The sequence below is a fragment of the Polyodon spathula genome, chromosome 16 (assembly GCF_017654505.1).
Source record: "Polyodon spathula isolate WHYD16114869_AA chromosome 16, ASM1765450v1, whole genome shotgun sequence".
NCBI classification, from domain to species: domain Eukaryota; kingdom Metazoa; phylum Chordata; class Actinopteri; order Acipenseriformes; family Polyodontidae; genus Polyodon; species Polyodon spathula.
The window spans coordinates 35,934,928-35,947,015 of record NC_054549.1 but is presented as its reverse complement, the minus strand read 5'-3'; the positions used below and the strand labels follow the sequence as shown (position 1 = coordinate 35,947,015).

Here is a 12,088-nt window from a genome sequence, read left to right as displayed (position 1 = left end):
ATGTTTTTTTTTTTTAATATCTTTTACCATACCTCTCTGTGCTTTATTACACATCGCTATGCTTTTACTATGGTAACATTTGATAAGGGTGCAGTTGCACTGCGACAAGTCAATGCATGTTGTGTACAGGAACCTGGAACTGTGAGTTCATTTGTAGGCTTTCATCACAGTCCTGTCATGAGCTGCTGCCCACCATTGTCAAAAGGGTTCAAAACATTACTAACATCTAATGGGTGACTGTTTCTATAACAATGGATATCCCTATCCCCCTATAATAAGACCCTCTTTCCCAGCCATTTTTAGTGTACATGAATATATATTTGCAATTCATATGCAACTTGAAACACAAACAGCTGATGCAGTTCTGTGGTTTCTGTCAGCGTTTCCAGTGGCACACATTGAAGCATTAGTGTCCATGCATAACCACTTTATTAAAACACTCACAGTGCAGGACATGCAGACAGTTCAGAGCGCTACTCCCGTTTAATAAGAAAGATGAAAGAAAGCAAAGTTCACCCCCTAGATTCAAACAACTAACTGGAGGAAGTGAATGACCCATAGCTAACTAGCATGATAATTCAGGAACATAAAACGTTACAAGACAGGTTAAGGTGGTCTGTAAAATGTTAGCACAACACACGAGAACATTACCTCTTCCAGACTCCCAATATTCTGACAGAGCAGTGAATTACATAAAGCGGGGGTTGGGATAGAGGAGGAGGGGTTGGTGGAGGTTGGAGGTCATGATGAGCAGTGGATCCATACAGTAACATGACATGCAATGAGACATCCAAAAACAAAACACAATGTTAGCAGACAAGCACACAAGCATAGGGAACAATATCAAATGCTGACTGTGGCACAAAAACAAAAAACAGAAAAAAAAAACACACGTTAGACAATACATTCACAACCACACAATGGCAGAAACCAGCACTGTACTGGTAGGAATAGAAGAGTCAGAGTCAGAAGTTGAAAAAATGACAGTTTGAACCTTAGCGGCGTTCTGTTGTTCTTTTAAAAAGGACATTCTTTTACATTTTCAGGTTACCATATAATGAAAGCGTATTTACTGTTTTCTAATATTTATTACATGGACCAAGCACAAAATTCCGTGTTAAAAAGCTAACCTGTTTATAATTAATCTTTCCCCAGGTACACCATTTTGCTGTGCACATACTTTGAAGAGTTCCCAAACCTATATCAATGCACCAATGAATATTCTGGAATATTTTTATAGATAAGCTATGAGTTAGTTGAATATATACGCATATGGCCATATCTAACCATTTTACTTCAATGTAAATGTTACATAGCCCGTGTGAAAGGAAAATCCCAACTTGGTGAGAAATTTGGTGAAAAAGAGACACCACTCCACCAATAATCACTTCCCTGCCATTTATAAAACATTTCCAGATTACAGAAGGGTGCACAACTCACGGGTAAAAAGTTACTTTAAAATAAAATTCAAGGTGGCCATCAATTATATGAGGCTTTCTACACTAATTAGCATTTCAATTATAGGAGTATATGGGTCCTGTAAAACTGATATGAATAAGAATAAATATCAGTGATACAGTAAAACTGATATGAATAAGAAGAGACAGCTATACATGTACAAATCAGTGATACAGTACTCCTAAAACCTTACTCCCTTATATACTACAGCATTACTTCCTTCTTGTGTGCTCCTGTCTGCATTCATAATCACAAAATTGGATTACAGTTTTTAATTAGTAACCTTTCGGTAATTGTGAGTAATTCTCAAATTAAAACCGAAAGTGTTACGCCCTTTGAAGAAAATTGATAAAAACAACAAAACAAAAAAACACAGTTCAGAAATCAGCTTAACCTGAAACTAGTGTACCGGCTCCAGAAATAAGGAAGGAATAAGTGTGTTGGGTGACGCAATTTTACAGTGTGAAGCGTGTGCGAGACTGAGTTCTTTAGCCATAGTCATAATGTGATTTTATACAAATCTGTGTCCTATATTAACAACCAAAGTGACCATGCAGGAGGTTAGTTTAATTTGTGATATGATGGTCATCCAACATTTTAAATGGTTTTGCAAAACAAAAAAATGAAAAAATGAAAATGCTATCAATTAATTCTGGGTTATTATCTTTAAACAAAGATCCAAATAATATCAAGATAAAAAGTAAGAAGTTGAAGTAATACAAGAATTTTTTTGAAGCAGCAAAAATATAACATTAATCTGTGAACACTAAAAAAAGAGGGAATAGGTACGTTTCACCTAGAATGTAAATCCCTGGGTACTGCAGTTGAACATTCAAAGCACTAGCAAATAATAATATAAATGTATATTTATATCTATTTTCAGACAAGACCTTAAAAAGTAAGATGACCTGGATAAAAGTGCTTTCAGTGTAAAAAACTACTTTCAAATAAAACAGATTACAAGCAAATCAGAGATTGTGTTTTTTTAATACTTACTTCTATAAGTTTCTAGAAAACAGAATGAATATGAACAAGGATTAGACAATATTCTGTGGCACTTTATTCAAACGTACGTTTTAGGGACAGGGCATCCTATGAAGCTTAAAACCTGTGACACTATCGGCTTTGCTGGTATAAACTTGATCTCAATATAACAAAAGGAAATGAAATATTTTTCATCAATTAAATGTGAAGACAAACAGTTGTATCACTGTGGCACAAGCTGCATTTACAGGAAGGCTGCTTGTCACAAATCTGTAAATACAGTTACATAAAAGGACATTCAAACCACATAGTGAGTCTTTCACAGTTAGAACAAACAACACTTAGTAGAACATTAATGATCATGCATGATGACAGGGCAATGGATATAGTACAGCCCTACCCTTTACTGTGGGTTTTGTGTCTATGCGTACATGTGTTCATGCTTAAAAATCATGTTACAGAGGATCTGATGTGCATCAGTAAATCTATAATATACCATTATAGGACTAGAAAGCAATAGTACACAGTTAATTACAATGACAGGCTATAGTAACAGGCCTCTGTAAGAAAAACGCTAACATTTAAACATGTAAAAATAGGTTTAAAACTTTCTATATTAAAATAACTTTATAACTTGACATGAAGCTGGCACTGAAATATTATTGTAATAAACTGTTATTACTTATTCATAATCTTAAAAATCCTTAATAACACAATTACTTGCCCAGTTAAGGCCTATTTACACCGGACGCAGTGTGACAGCGAATGTGAAGTAAGCCACACGTTAAAAAAAAAAAAAAAAAAAAAAAAAAAAAAATGTGTTTTGATACGAACCATTCACACTGCCTGCGATGCGACGGGCGACACTGAAGCAACAGGCACAAAAATAGGATCGGTGTCGATTTTTGCAATTTTGTCGTGCGTCAGCTTAGGAACTGACCGATGACCAATCAGAAAAGAGTCGCCCATTACATCGCATGCACCTCCCGCCACTGGTGTGAAAGGTAGTCTTGCAAGACCAATCGAATCACGTCCGGGGTAAAAAGGCATTTACTCTGGTATTGCTAACATGTCTCAGCCGTGCGGATGCTGTAGAAGCAACACAACACAATGCTTTTCTGATCTGAGGGTGTGAGTAAATAAACATACTTACATTGACTTCTGTGATAGCAATATCGACGACGCTACCAACAACAATTAAGGCATCAAAAGTGTTCCATGCATCAGTAAAATAGTGCTGTTAGTGCAAGCAACCAGAGGGAGCAGGAAGAGAGAGAGAGAACGACAGAATAAGAGAAGTTAAGAGTTACAGATCAAGAACAACCGCAACCAAGGGGTGGTTTAGAAAAATCCATTTGCCCACCTGCTGTATCTGTGAGAACAACCCAAAGAGCAACGAAGTTGCGATTACAGCAATTCAACAGCGTCCGTATGAAATGAATGGGAATCTGCAAATCTGGTGGTGTAGTGATTGAGGGTTAGGTCTCTAAATGGGCCTGTTGGTTACACAGATAGTACAGTAGCTGAGCAACGAGATCGCCTTCCCGCAGCAGGGACAGTAAAAGCAAAGACAGTTAGAGATCGGAGGGTTTGAAGCCAGCGCCCCAGCAAGTGACCTGTCCAGGATCAGTGGGGCGGGAGGTGAGGGATACTCACGTCGATTTCACTGAGAACGATGTCTACAATGCTGCCAATAACGACGAGGGCATCAAACACGTTCCAGGCATCCCCCACATAACCCTACATAAGGGAGCAGGTAGGGTGCAAATAGTGGGGTTAACAAAGGGCACAAAAACAAGAAGTAAAAAGAATCTTGTGTCTACTGACTAACGTTTGGACAACTATGGAAACAAATAAGCGAGTAACACATGCATGCCACTGCATTGAACAGTTTGGGAAACAGTAGCTGGTAAAAAGGGTCGTCTCTCTTAATTCATTCTTACTACTTTAAATTATCTAAATATCTGTGGCAAGAGTTTATTAAAACATACCATAATAACAGTTAACTCAATACACTGCTATTTCAGGTTTGATTTCATTAGTTCAAGGTACTTACAAAAACTTCAATGATAGAAACAAAAGATTGTTTTTGTGTTATGCAAAAAAACACTAACTACTTATTTGGGAGTGACTTGCAAAACAATAGCCCATGCTGTACATATTTAAAACCAGAAAACAGATTTGTTTTGTTAAGTATTGGGGACCAAACAAAAGAAATCACATGCAGGCATGCTGCACTTGAAGACCAGCAAAACTGGTAAGTACACCTTGTAGTGAACGCTGCAAAAAAGCTGAATGCTCCGAGTTGAAATGAAAATGCACCCCAGTATTATTTTTTTTTTTTTTATTGGCCAAAATGACTGCAGGTACATTTCTTTCAAGATCTCCTCCAATGTGTGCAGAGACAGCGGTTTCCCTGCTGGAACACCTGTGGTGCACATTGCACTGGGAATGCTAAACTCTATGTATTCTGTTTAGCATCGACACAAAAGTAGTATTAAAAAAAATACACTCCTCTGGAAAGGCACAGGGACCATCCTTAAAACATGTCAGCAGCCGGGGGGAGAACTCTGGGGCTGCACACAGTTTTGGGTGGGGAGGCAGGGGGGTTGGGGTCCAAGGGGACAAGGTGGGGAGAGGGAAGCGGGTTGAAATGTCTTTTTTTTGTTGACTTTCTTAATGGATGGCCCTGTACCATTTTTAAAAGAACCTCTTCAAGGGAGGAGTTCAAGTTTAGGGTTATTAAGGAGAGATCAGGGATTACAAGTAATCCCATGCATTATTGAAATGGTATTTTCACACACTCCAAGCAACCCTGGTGAATCACTTACTAGCACTCTCTTCTTTTTTTCCACACAGAGCTGTTACAAAATGCATTGGTTAAAAGATTGAATTATGAATACAGTACTTCATTTCTTACTCCTTTAACATGTTTGCTTTCTGTAATTCCCTAGATCTTTTTTATCTGTTTAGATCATTATTCACCCAACTTGCCGCAGTAACTAATGTCCCTTTCACCACTGAAAAAGCTGCATTCACAAGGGATATGTAGCTATAATTTCTGCCCTTTCTGAATGTTAGGGAACACATCATAGGATATTAAACAGATAAAAAAAATAACAGTAAAGAAAAAGTAAATATAATATGAAGCATAGTTTGGGACATCAAAATATAAATATACAAATAAACTGAACAGATACAGTATACTTTGGCTTAGACAAGAAATGTTGTTAGATTTTGTTCTGCTTACTGTTTCTGACTCACCTTTATTGCATGGTCATGCCTGTTTTACAGTTGTTTTTATTCTACTTCTTTACCCTACAGCTTATCAGTTAAGTAAAAGGGTAATGTGGGGTTGGGGAGATAACATGTAAAATGTTGGAAAAGCTGCAGCTGCTGACGTTTAAAAAAAAACAGTACGGTTTCCTGCCCACAAGCGGAAGGCTGGTAATGTTTTCACTTTCCTCCAACTGCTGTATGGTTACAAAAAGCAACCTACCCTTGGTTTAAAAGCAATGAGTTTCAAAACCATTTCCACAGTGAAGACGCCAGTGAAGACCATGTTGAGAATATCCATGACGTAGTTAAAGAGAGGGGACTGCCCATAGTGCTGAGGAGAGGAACAGCAAAGAGGAGCTGCTTTAGGGATTGAGGGTTTAGGCTTAATTACAGATTACTAGGATGCAATTTCACAGCAAGGCTGTTATTTCCTAGAAAGTTATTGGGAAGGGGAAACAGTCACTTTGGATATCAAGCAAGGCTATGAATAGACTGGACGTAGTGAATTCTTTTGACAATGTCTTGTGTTTTCCTTTCAATGGTGGCTCTTTAAATGGATTTTAATGTGAGAGGAACACTGGTACCAACTACACTGTAAGAGACACACTGTTATAAAGACTGTCTCGTATTTTAAAATGATAAACACCCCATGAATCACATTATACACTGAGGCTACACCTGCTAGCTAGCACATATGCATTAAAACAGCCTTGAGCTGAGACTATCCCAACACGTATTACACTTATAGCAGAATGGGTTTCACAGAACCCGGTTATCTCAGACTACTTGTAATGCTGCCTTAGGTAAGGTAGTCTATAACTCACTGCGTTGGGGTCTTCAAGCTGGACAACAAAATAGTCAGTTCAAACGTTACATGAGAGCCTTGTTTTCTACAGTATGTTAGCAGCGGCTCCAAGTGGGGCTTACCTGCATGGCCAGACACAGGGTGTTGAGCATGATGAGGACGAACATGACGTACTCAAAGCCAGTGGAGTTCACCACGTACCAGAACTTGTACTGGTATGGGTTCTTGGGGATGTACCTGAGCAGAGGCCGGGCCTTGAGGGCATATTCCACACACTGGCGCTGTTGAGAAGAAACATGTTGCTCTTGGTTATTTAAACAGTCCAGGCCCTGCCTGTTATACTGAAAACAACATCCGAAGCGCACACTCTTAACATGCTTTGGTGTATTTTTGTCTCTGGGCCCAGTTGCTATCCTAAATGGGAGTCGCCCTCTAGAAATAAGGCCCCTTAAGACAATGTAAACTATACTATTAATAATACATGACTGTGGCAGAGCAAAGCTCTGCCCTAAATTGGCAGGGATGGGGTTAACTTCCCCTACCTGCCTGGGTTTATTATGTTCAGGTGGCTGGGGTTGATTAGGTTAATTAACGATCAATCAGCGCCCAGCCACCTGATATAAAAGGAGGCCTCTGCTTCTCATTTGGAGAGAGGGAGCTGAGGAAGCAGGTTGGTTTTTTTTTGGTTGTTTAGAAAGTTTGAATCCAGTGAAGGCATTGCCCAGCCTGGAAACTGTTATTTTTGTAAGTTTTGCTTTTTATCTTTTTTGTGTTTAAATTGCTTTGTTTTGGCCCTTGTGCCCTTTCATTTTGTGTTTATTTATAATAAAAGTATATTTGTTTGAACTGAAGTCTGTCACTGGGCCTCTATCCACTCGCCAGCCTGCCACAATGACAAAAAAAATGACTTCCAAGAAACTTCCACCCAGATATTATAAACTCGGGCGTGACGCTTTCTTTGCTTCTCTTAAACAACTGTGATTCCCCCATCTCAAGTTACCATGGAAATGAAAGCGAATCAAGTAAGTAAATCACTCATCACCCACTCTGTCAAAAACAACATTTAGCACTCACTAACATGAGTACTGATCAACTGATCTTTCAAAAAACTTGAAGCCAATTTGCATGAAAACAAGTAATGAATAAAATAGTTTCTCAGCACCCTGTTAACGCAATTTGAATAAACAGCAGTTGCTTTAGCTTGAAGGCAGCAAAAGTGCAATATCAGTGCATTGTACTGTATGTTTCGTGTGTTATATATGTCATATAGGTGGATCACACAGTGAGGCGGTCCAGACTTAACCACACTGCATTCAGCAACAGCAGTACCTGGTTCTGTTGTACTGTATGGTCTTAATGCAACTTGACTGTTTGCGCTGACCTGGTTTTTGTCCAGCTCACAGTTCTTGTACTCTTTCTCTCCCTGCTCCTGGAATGTGACGATCACGAAACCGACAAAGATGTTCATCATGAAGAAGGCGATGATGATGATGTAGATGATGAAGAAGATGGAGATCTCCACTCGGTTGTTGTAGACAGGCCCGACATTCTCTCCGTTGGAGTCAATTGCTTTGTATAAAAGCCTGCAGAATAAAAGGGCCAAAAAGGAACTAAAATGATTAAAACCTATCAACAGCTAGTAAGTGAAAAACAAAACATGGGGCATGGAAACAGGAAAGAAGCCTTGGAGAAATGGGATCTAAACATATAAGTTACCCCCACGTGCAGCAGTTAATGAGATTTGGGGGGCATAGATTAAAATACAGAATCCTGTTCAGAAAATCAGGTTTATATAGCCACATTTTACAGGATCTGAAGTGCAACTGGATTTCAGTACAGACTATATGTAAAACGTTACAGTTTTTGCAGCTGTGGGATTTATGACTTGTCCTATATTTTCCTTAACCACAGCAATACACAAAGGATGAAGTATACTCACGCAGGCCAGCCTTCAAAAGTGGAGACAGTGAAGAGAGCCATCATGGCACTCAGCACATTGTCGAAGTTATAATCACTGTTGTGCCAAATTCGATGCCGAACCATCGGGTGGTTCACATCTCCGTCCTTATAAACAATGTAGGTTCCCCTTTTTAAAAAGTAACACAAGGCAATACGTTGGAGAATGTATGTTAGTACAGTAGACAGTGTATGGAATCTACTGAATTATGAAACATGCACTGTATTGGTCATGTGTACGGTTGTTAAAAGTTAAAAGCATGCAATCATACATATATTGCACTTACATGCATGACTTCTTCAGAGGTCCATTTACTTTCTTATTTTGCAAATAAAATATTGTTTTGTTTTTGAAAATGAATTTGTTTTATACAGAAAGTAAATTAATTAGTTCATTATATTATACAAAGAAATCACTGCAATAACACATTTTCACCTTTCATATTTGAGTGATTTTTTTTTATATTTACAGTAAAGGCCATATCTGATTGATTGAAATATTTTGGCCACTCCCTTATTTCTGTTCATGCAAGTTAAATATGTTTCCACTCCCTGCGAGTAACTGGTAAGTGCAATTTTAAGAATTGTAAATAATAAGATGCTACTGTATTTAATCTTACTTGCATTCCTCAGGAATTGTCTTTGCCTCATCTGTGCACTGATAGAACTTGCCCTGTGAAATAAATATATAAAATATACAAACCACCAATCAACAATAAACAGCATTTCTGAAGCTATCTTTAAACAACAGTAAAAGAAGAAAGTACCTTAAATAGCTGTACTCCAATGCAGGCGAACATGAACTGCAGTAAAGTTGTAACGATCATAATGTTGCCAATGGTTCGGATGGCAACGAAGACACACTGGACCACGTGCTGCAGAGAAACAGAGCGGACAGACCCTCAGATTCAATTATACACAGATCTGCAGATTCAATTATACACAGATCTGCAGATTCAATTATACACAGATCTGCAGATTCAATTATACATGGCTGGCCTTCATTTTATTAATCAATGGAAAATCCTGCCTCTTAAATGTAATGACGACAAAAAATTGCATGTCCTTTACGAAAGAATTTCTATCATTGCACCCAACTCAAAAGTGATACCAGTCGATGCATGTAATGTTAAATAAGGCTGGATACCTTGAGTCCCTTGGCTCTGTTGATCGCTCTGAGAGGCCTCAGCACACGCAGCACTCGAAGGATCTTCACTACAGAGATAGCCGATGATCTAGACAACAGGCAAAAAAGGGGTTCAAACCAGTGCTGGTCAGCCTGGAGAAAACAACATCACCATGAAACACCTTTTCTCCAACAGAACTGCAATGGGGCGATCACTTAAATAAATGAACAAAGGGCTTGCTCATCCCCACAGAACACTTGGAATCTCTGTTCACAGGATTGCTTTGGGTGCTTTGGGCAAAGAGAAATATTACATGTTACATGAAGGCACCAGCACTTTTTTTTTTTTTTTAAATCGCCTCAATGTTTTTCATGTGTATTTTCTATTCGATCTGCATTAATATTTATTTCTGACAGAGACGTGATTGTATAATGCCTGTCTCCTAGAGCACCTCTGACGGCATACTTATTTGGCACATATAATAGTAGAACACGTTTCCATTGCTATTCGATCTTCCTGACACACTGCAGTCACTAGCTTTATTCGTGTTATAAATAAATGATACATGTATGACATCACCTCATATAAAACTATACTGGGTGTGTTGACTTCTGAACCATTTCATAAAGAGCTACGGCTTTACTCACTGAATTCCAAAAGAAACCAGGGAGACCCCCACCACCAGCAAATCCAGCAGGTTAAAATAATTTCTGCAGAACGCCCCCTTGTGGAGAAATGCCCCAAAGGCAGTCATCTGAAAGAATGGGAAGACCAGATCAGCTTGTGGTTTATAAAACTTAATTTACACACAGCAAGGCATGGGGGTGCACGACAGTCCAGTACATGTATTTTCTTACACACACACACACACACACACACACACACACACATATATATATATATATATATATATATATATATATATATATATATATATATATATATATATATATATTCAGCAAGGTAAGCTTTACTAAATAACATTGAAATAAAGCCTGCATACCATTTCACATTGCTGTATCTCTGGTTACATTTACATGAATGTAGTAGTAAGCGATTTCTTTTTTTATAAATAGCTTTATATTCAAAGCAAGGGATGTGGCAATAAAACATGCACTTTGTTGCCTCTTAAAAAGCAAACCCATCTCTTACTGTCACATTCATGTGCGCCATTGATCACACATGCCATAATGAAAGCAAATGAGGCCTACAGCTCTTGGATAGAAAATACAGCTGGCAGATTTACAAGAAAGACAAAAGTATTGGAAATAATATAAAAAAAAAAAAAAACAACCAGAGGAATCTGTCCACAAGTGCATGTAAATTTTATCTGCGTGTAGAAACTCATTAGTAAGAACCCCAGCGAAATCACCTTTAAAATTTTTTTTTTTCAGAGTTCTTACAAAAGAAGTTGTACTGCACGTTTTCAGGACGCGTTTAAATGCACTTCCCAGTTAAGTTGTGATAGGATTGAAAACCATGTAATGATCCTGGATGCACATGGTTCTTGCTCCCTCTTTTAGGATTGGGTTCCTATTGCTCAATCTTAGGTGAGGTTTTAACTATTGTAAGGCTTGAGATCATTTAGTCCGCAAAGACACTCAACACCTGACTACAGTTAAAGCTACTGTGTGATTAGTTTCTTCTTCAAGCAGACCCTTCACTTGCATGTTTTAACTGCATAATACAATTATGTGCATTTTAAAAGTGGGTTTTAAATTCAAATATTATTAAAATTCACACTGTTTACTCTTCCACACCCCATGCCACAAATCTGCATTCTTTAACTTTAAAATACCTAATTGTGCAATGTTTCATGAAGTGCATTGTGATGGTAAGTATTATAAGAGTTTAAAAGAGGTGCAATAGTAAAATAAAGTAATTAAAAAACAAAACAAGCCAGGCTCCATTCAGTGGCAGGTGACACACAGGGATAATACAGCAAGGCTCTGTCAGCCTCAGAAAGGGGTTACCTTCAAAACGATCTCAAATGTAAACATACTAGTGAAGACATAATCTGCATAGCCTAGGACCTGGAAGGTAATCAAATTGTTAAAGTGTTACTGCACAAGAACACTGTAGAGTCGACAGAGACGAGGAACAATGCATTACCTTCAGCACGATTTCAACAGTAAAGATTGTTGTGAATGCATAGTCAAAGTAACCAAGTATCTGCAAAAGTAACACACATGTTTAAGAGCAGCATTCATGCATCACACTGATCACTGCATGCTTTAATACAGTGTGCAAGAACAGAAACATGGCAATCTTAAACAAAAGCAGCAGCTTCAATTGACTTTACAATATAAAAACAAAATCATTCCGCCATAATGTTTTTAGTTTTTCTTAAATCCCATCTGCATTTTTCTAGACCATTTTACTTTAGGATGGTAAAAAGACCCAAGTAAAAAAAAATAATAATGCGTGTCTAATTTTTCATTAAAGTGGAAGTCTTTACTTCTGAGCATAGACCACTTCT

At 38.1% G+C, this 12,088-nt stretch overlaps 1 protein-coding gene across 2 annotated transcripts in view; it reads right to left on the bottom strand.

The window, feature by feature from the left end:
* LOC121328825 (voltage-dependent L-type calcium channel subunit alpha-1D-like) overlaps window positions 1–12,088 on the bottom strand; it is a 90,505-nt gene that overhangs the window by 24,439 nt on the left and 53,978 nt on the right. The window contains exons 21-32 of one of the 2 annotated variants that reach the window (XM_041273914.1): window positions 11,722–11,781; window positions 10,257–10,363; window positions 9,630–9,717; window positions 9,250–9,357; window positions 9,103–9,155; window positions 8,466–8,612; window positions 7,908–8,109; window positions 6,649–6,807; window positions 5,942–6,052; window positions 5,274–5,303; window positions 4,099–4,182; window positions 2,455–2,466 (exon numbers count right to left, since the gene is read on the bottom strand). In XM_041273914.1, coding sequence (XP_041129848.1) covers window positions 2,455–2,466; window positions 4,099–4,182; window positions 5,274–5,303; window positions 5,942–6,052; window positions 6,649–6,807; window positions 7,908–8,109; window positions 8,466–8,612; window positions 9,103–9,155; window positions 9,250–9,357; window positions 9,630–9,717; window positions 10,257–10,363; window positions 11,722–11,781 — 1,161 coding nt within the window. Of the gene's footprint in view, window positions 1–2,454; window positions 2,467–3,595; window positions 3,680–4,098; window positions 4,183–5,273; window positions 5,304–5,941; window positions 6,053–6,648; window positions 6,808–7,907; window positions 8,110–8,465; window positions 8,613–9,102; window positions 9,156–9,249; window positions 9,358–9,629; window positions 9,718–10,256; window positions 10,364–11,721; window positions 11,782–12,088 lie in introns of both variants that reach the window. The other variant, XM_041273913.1, reaches the window with a different exon arrangement.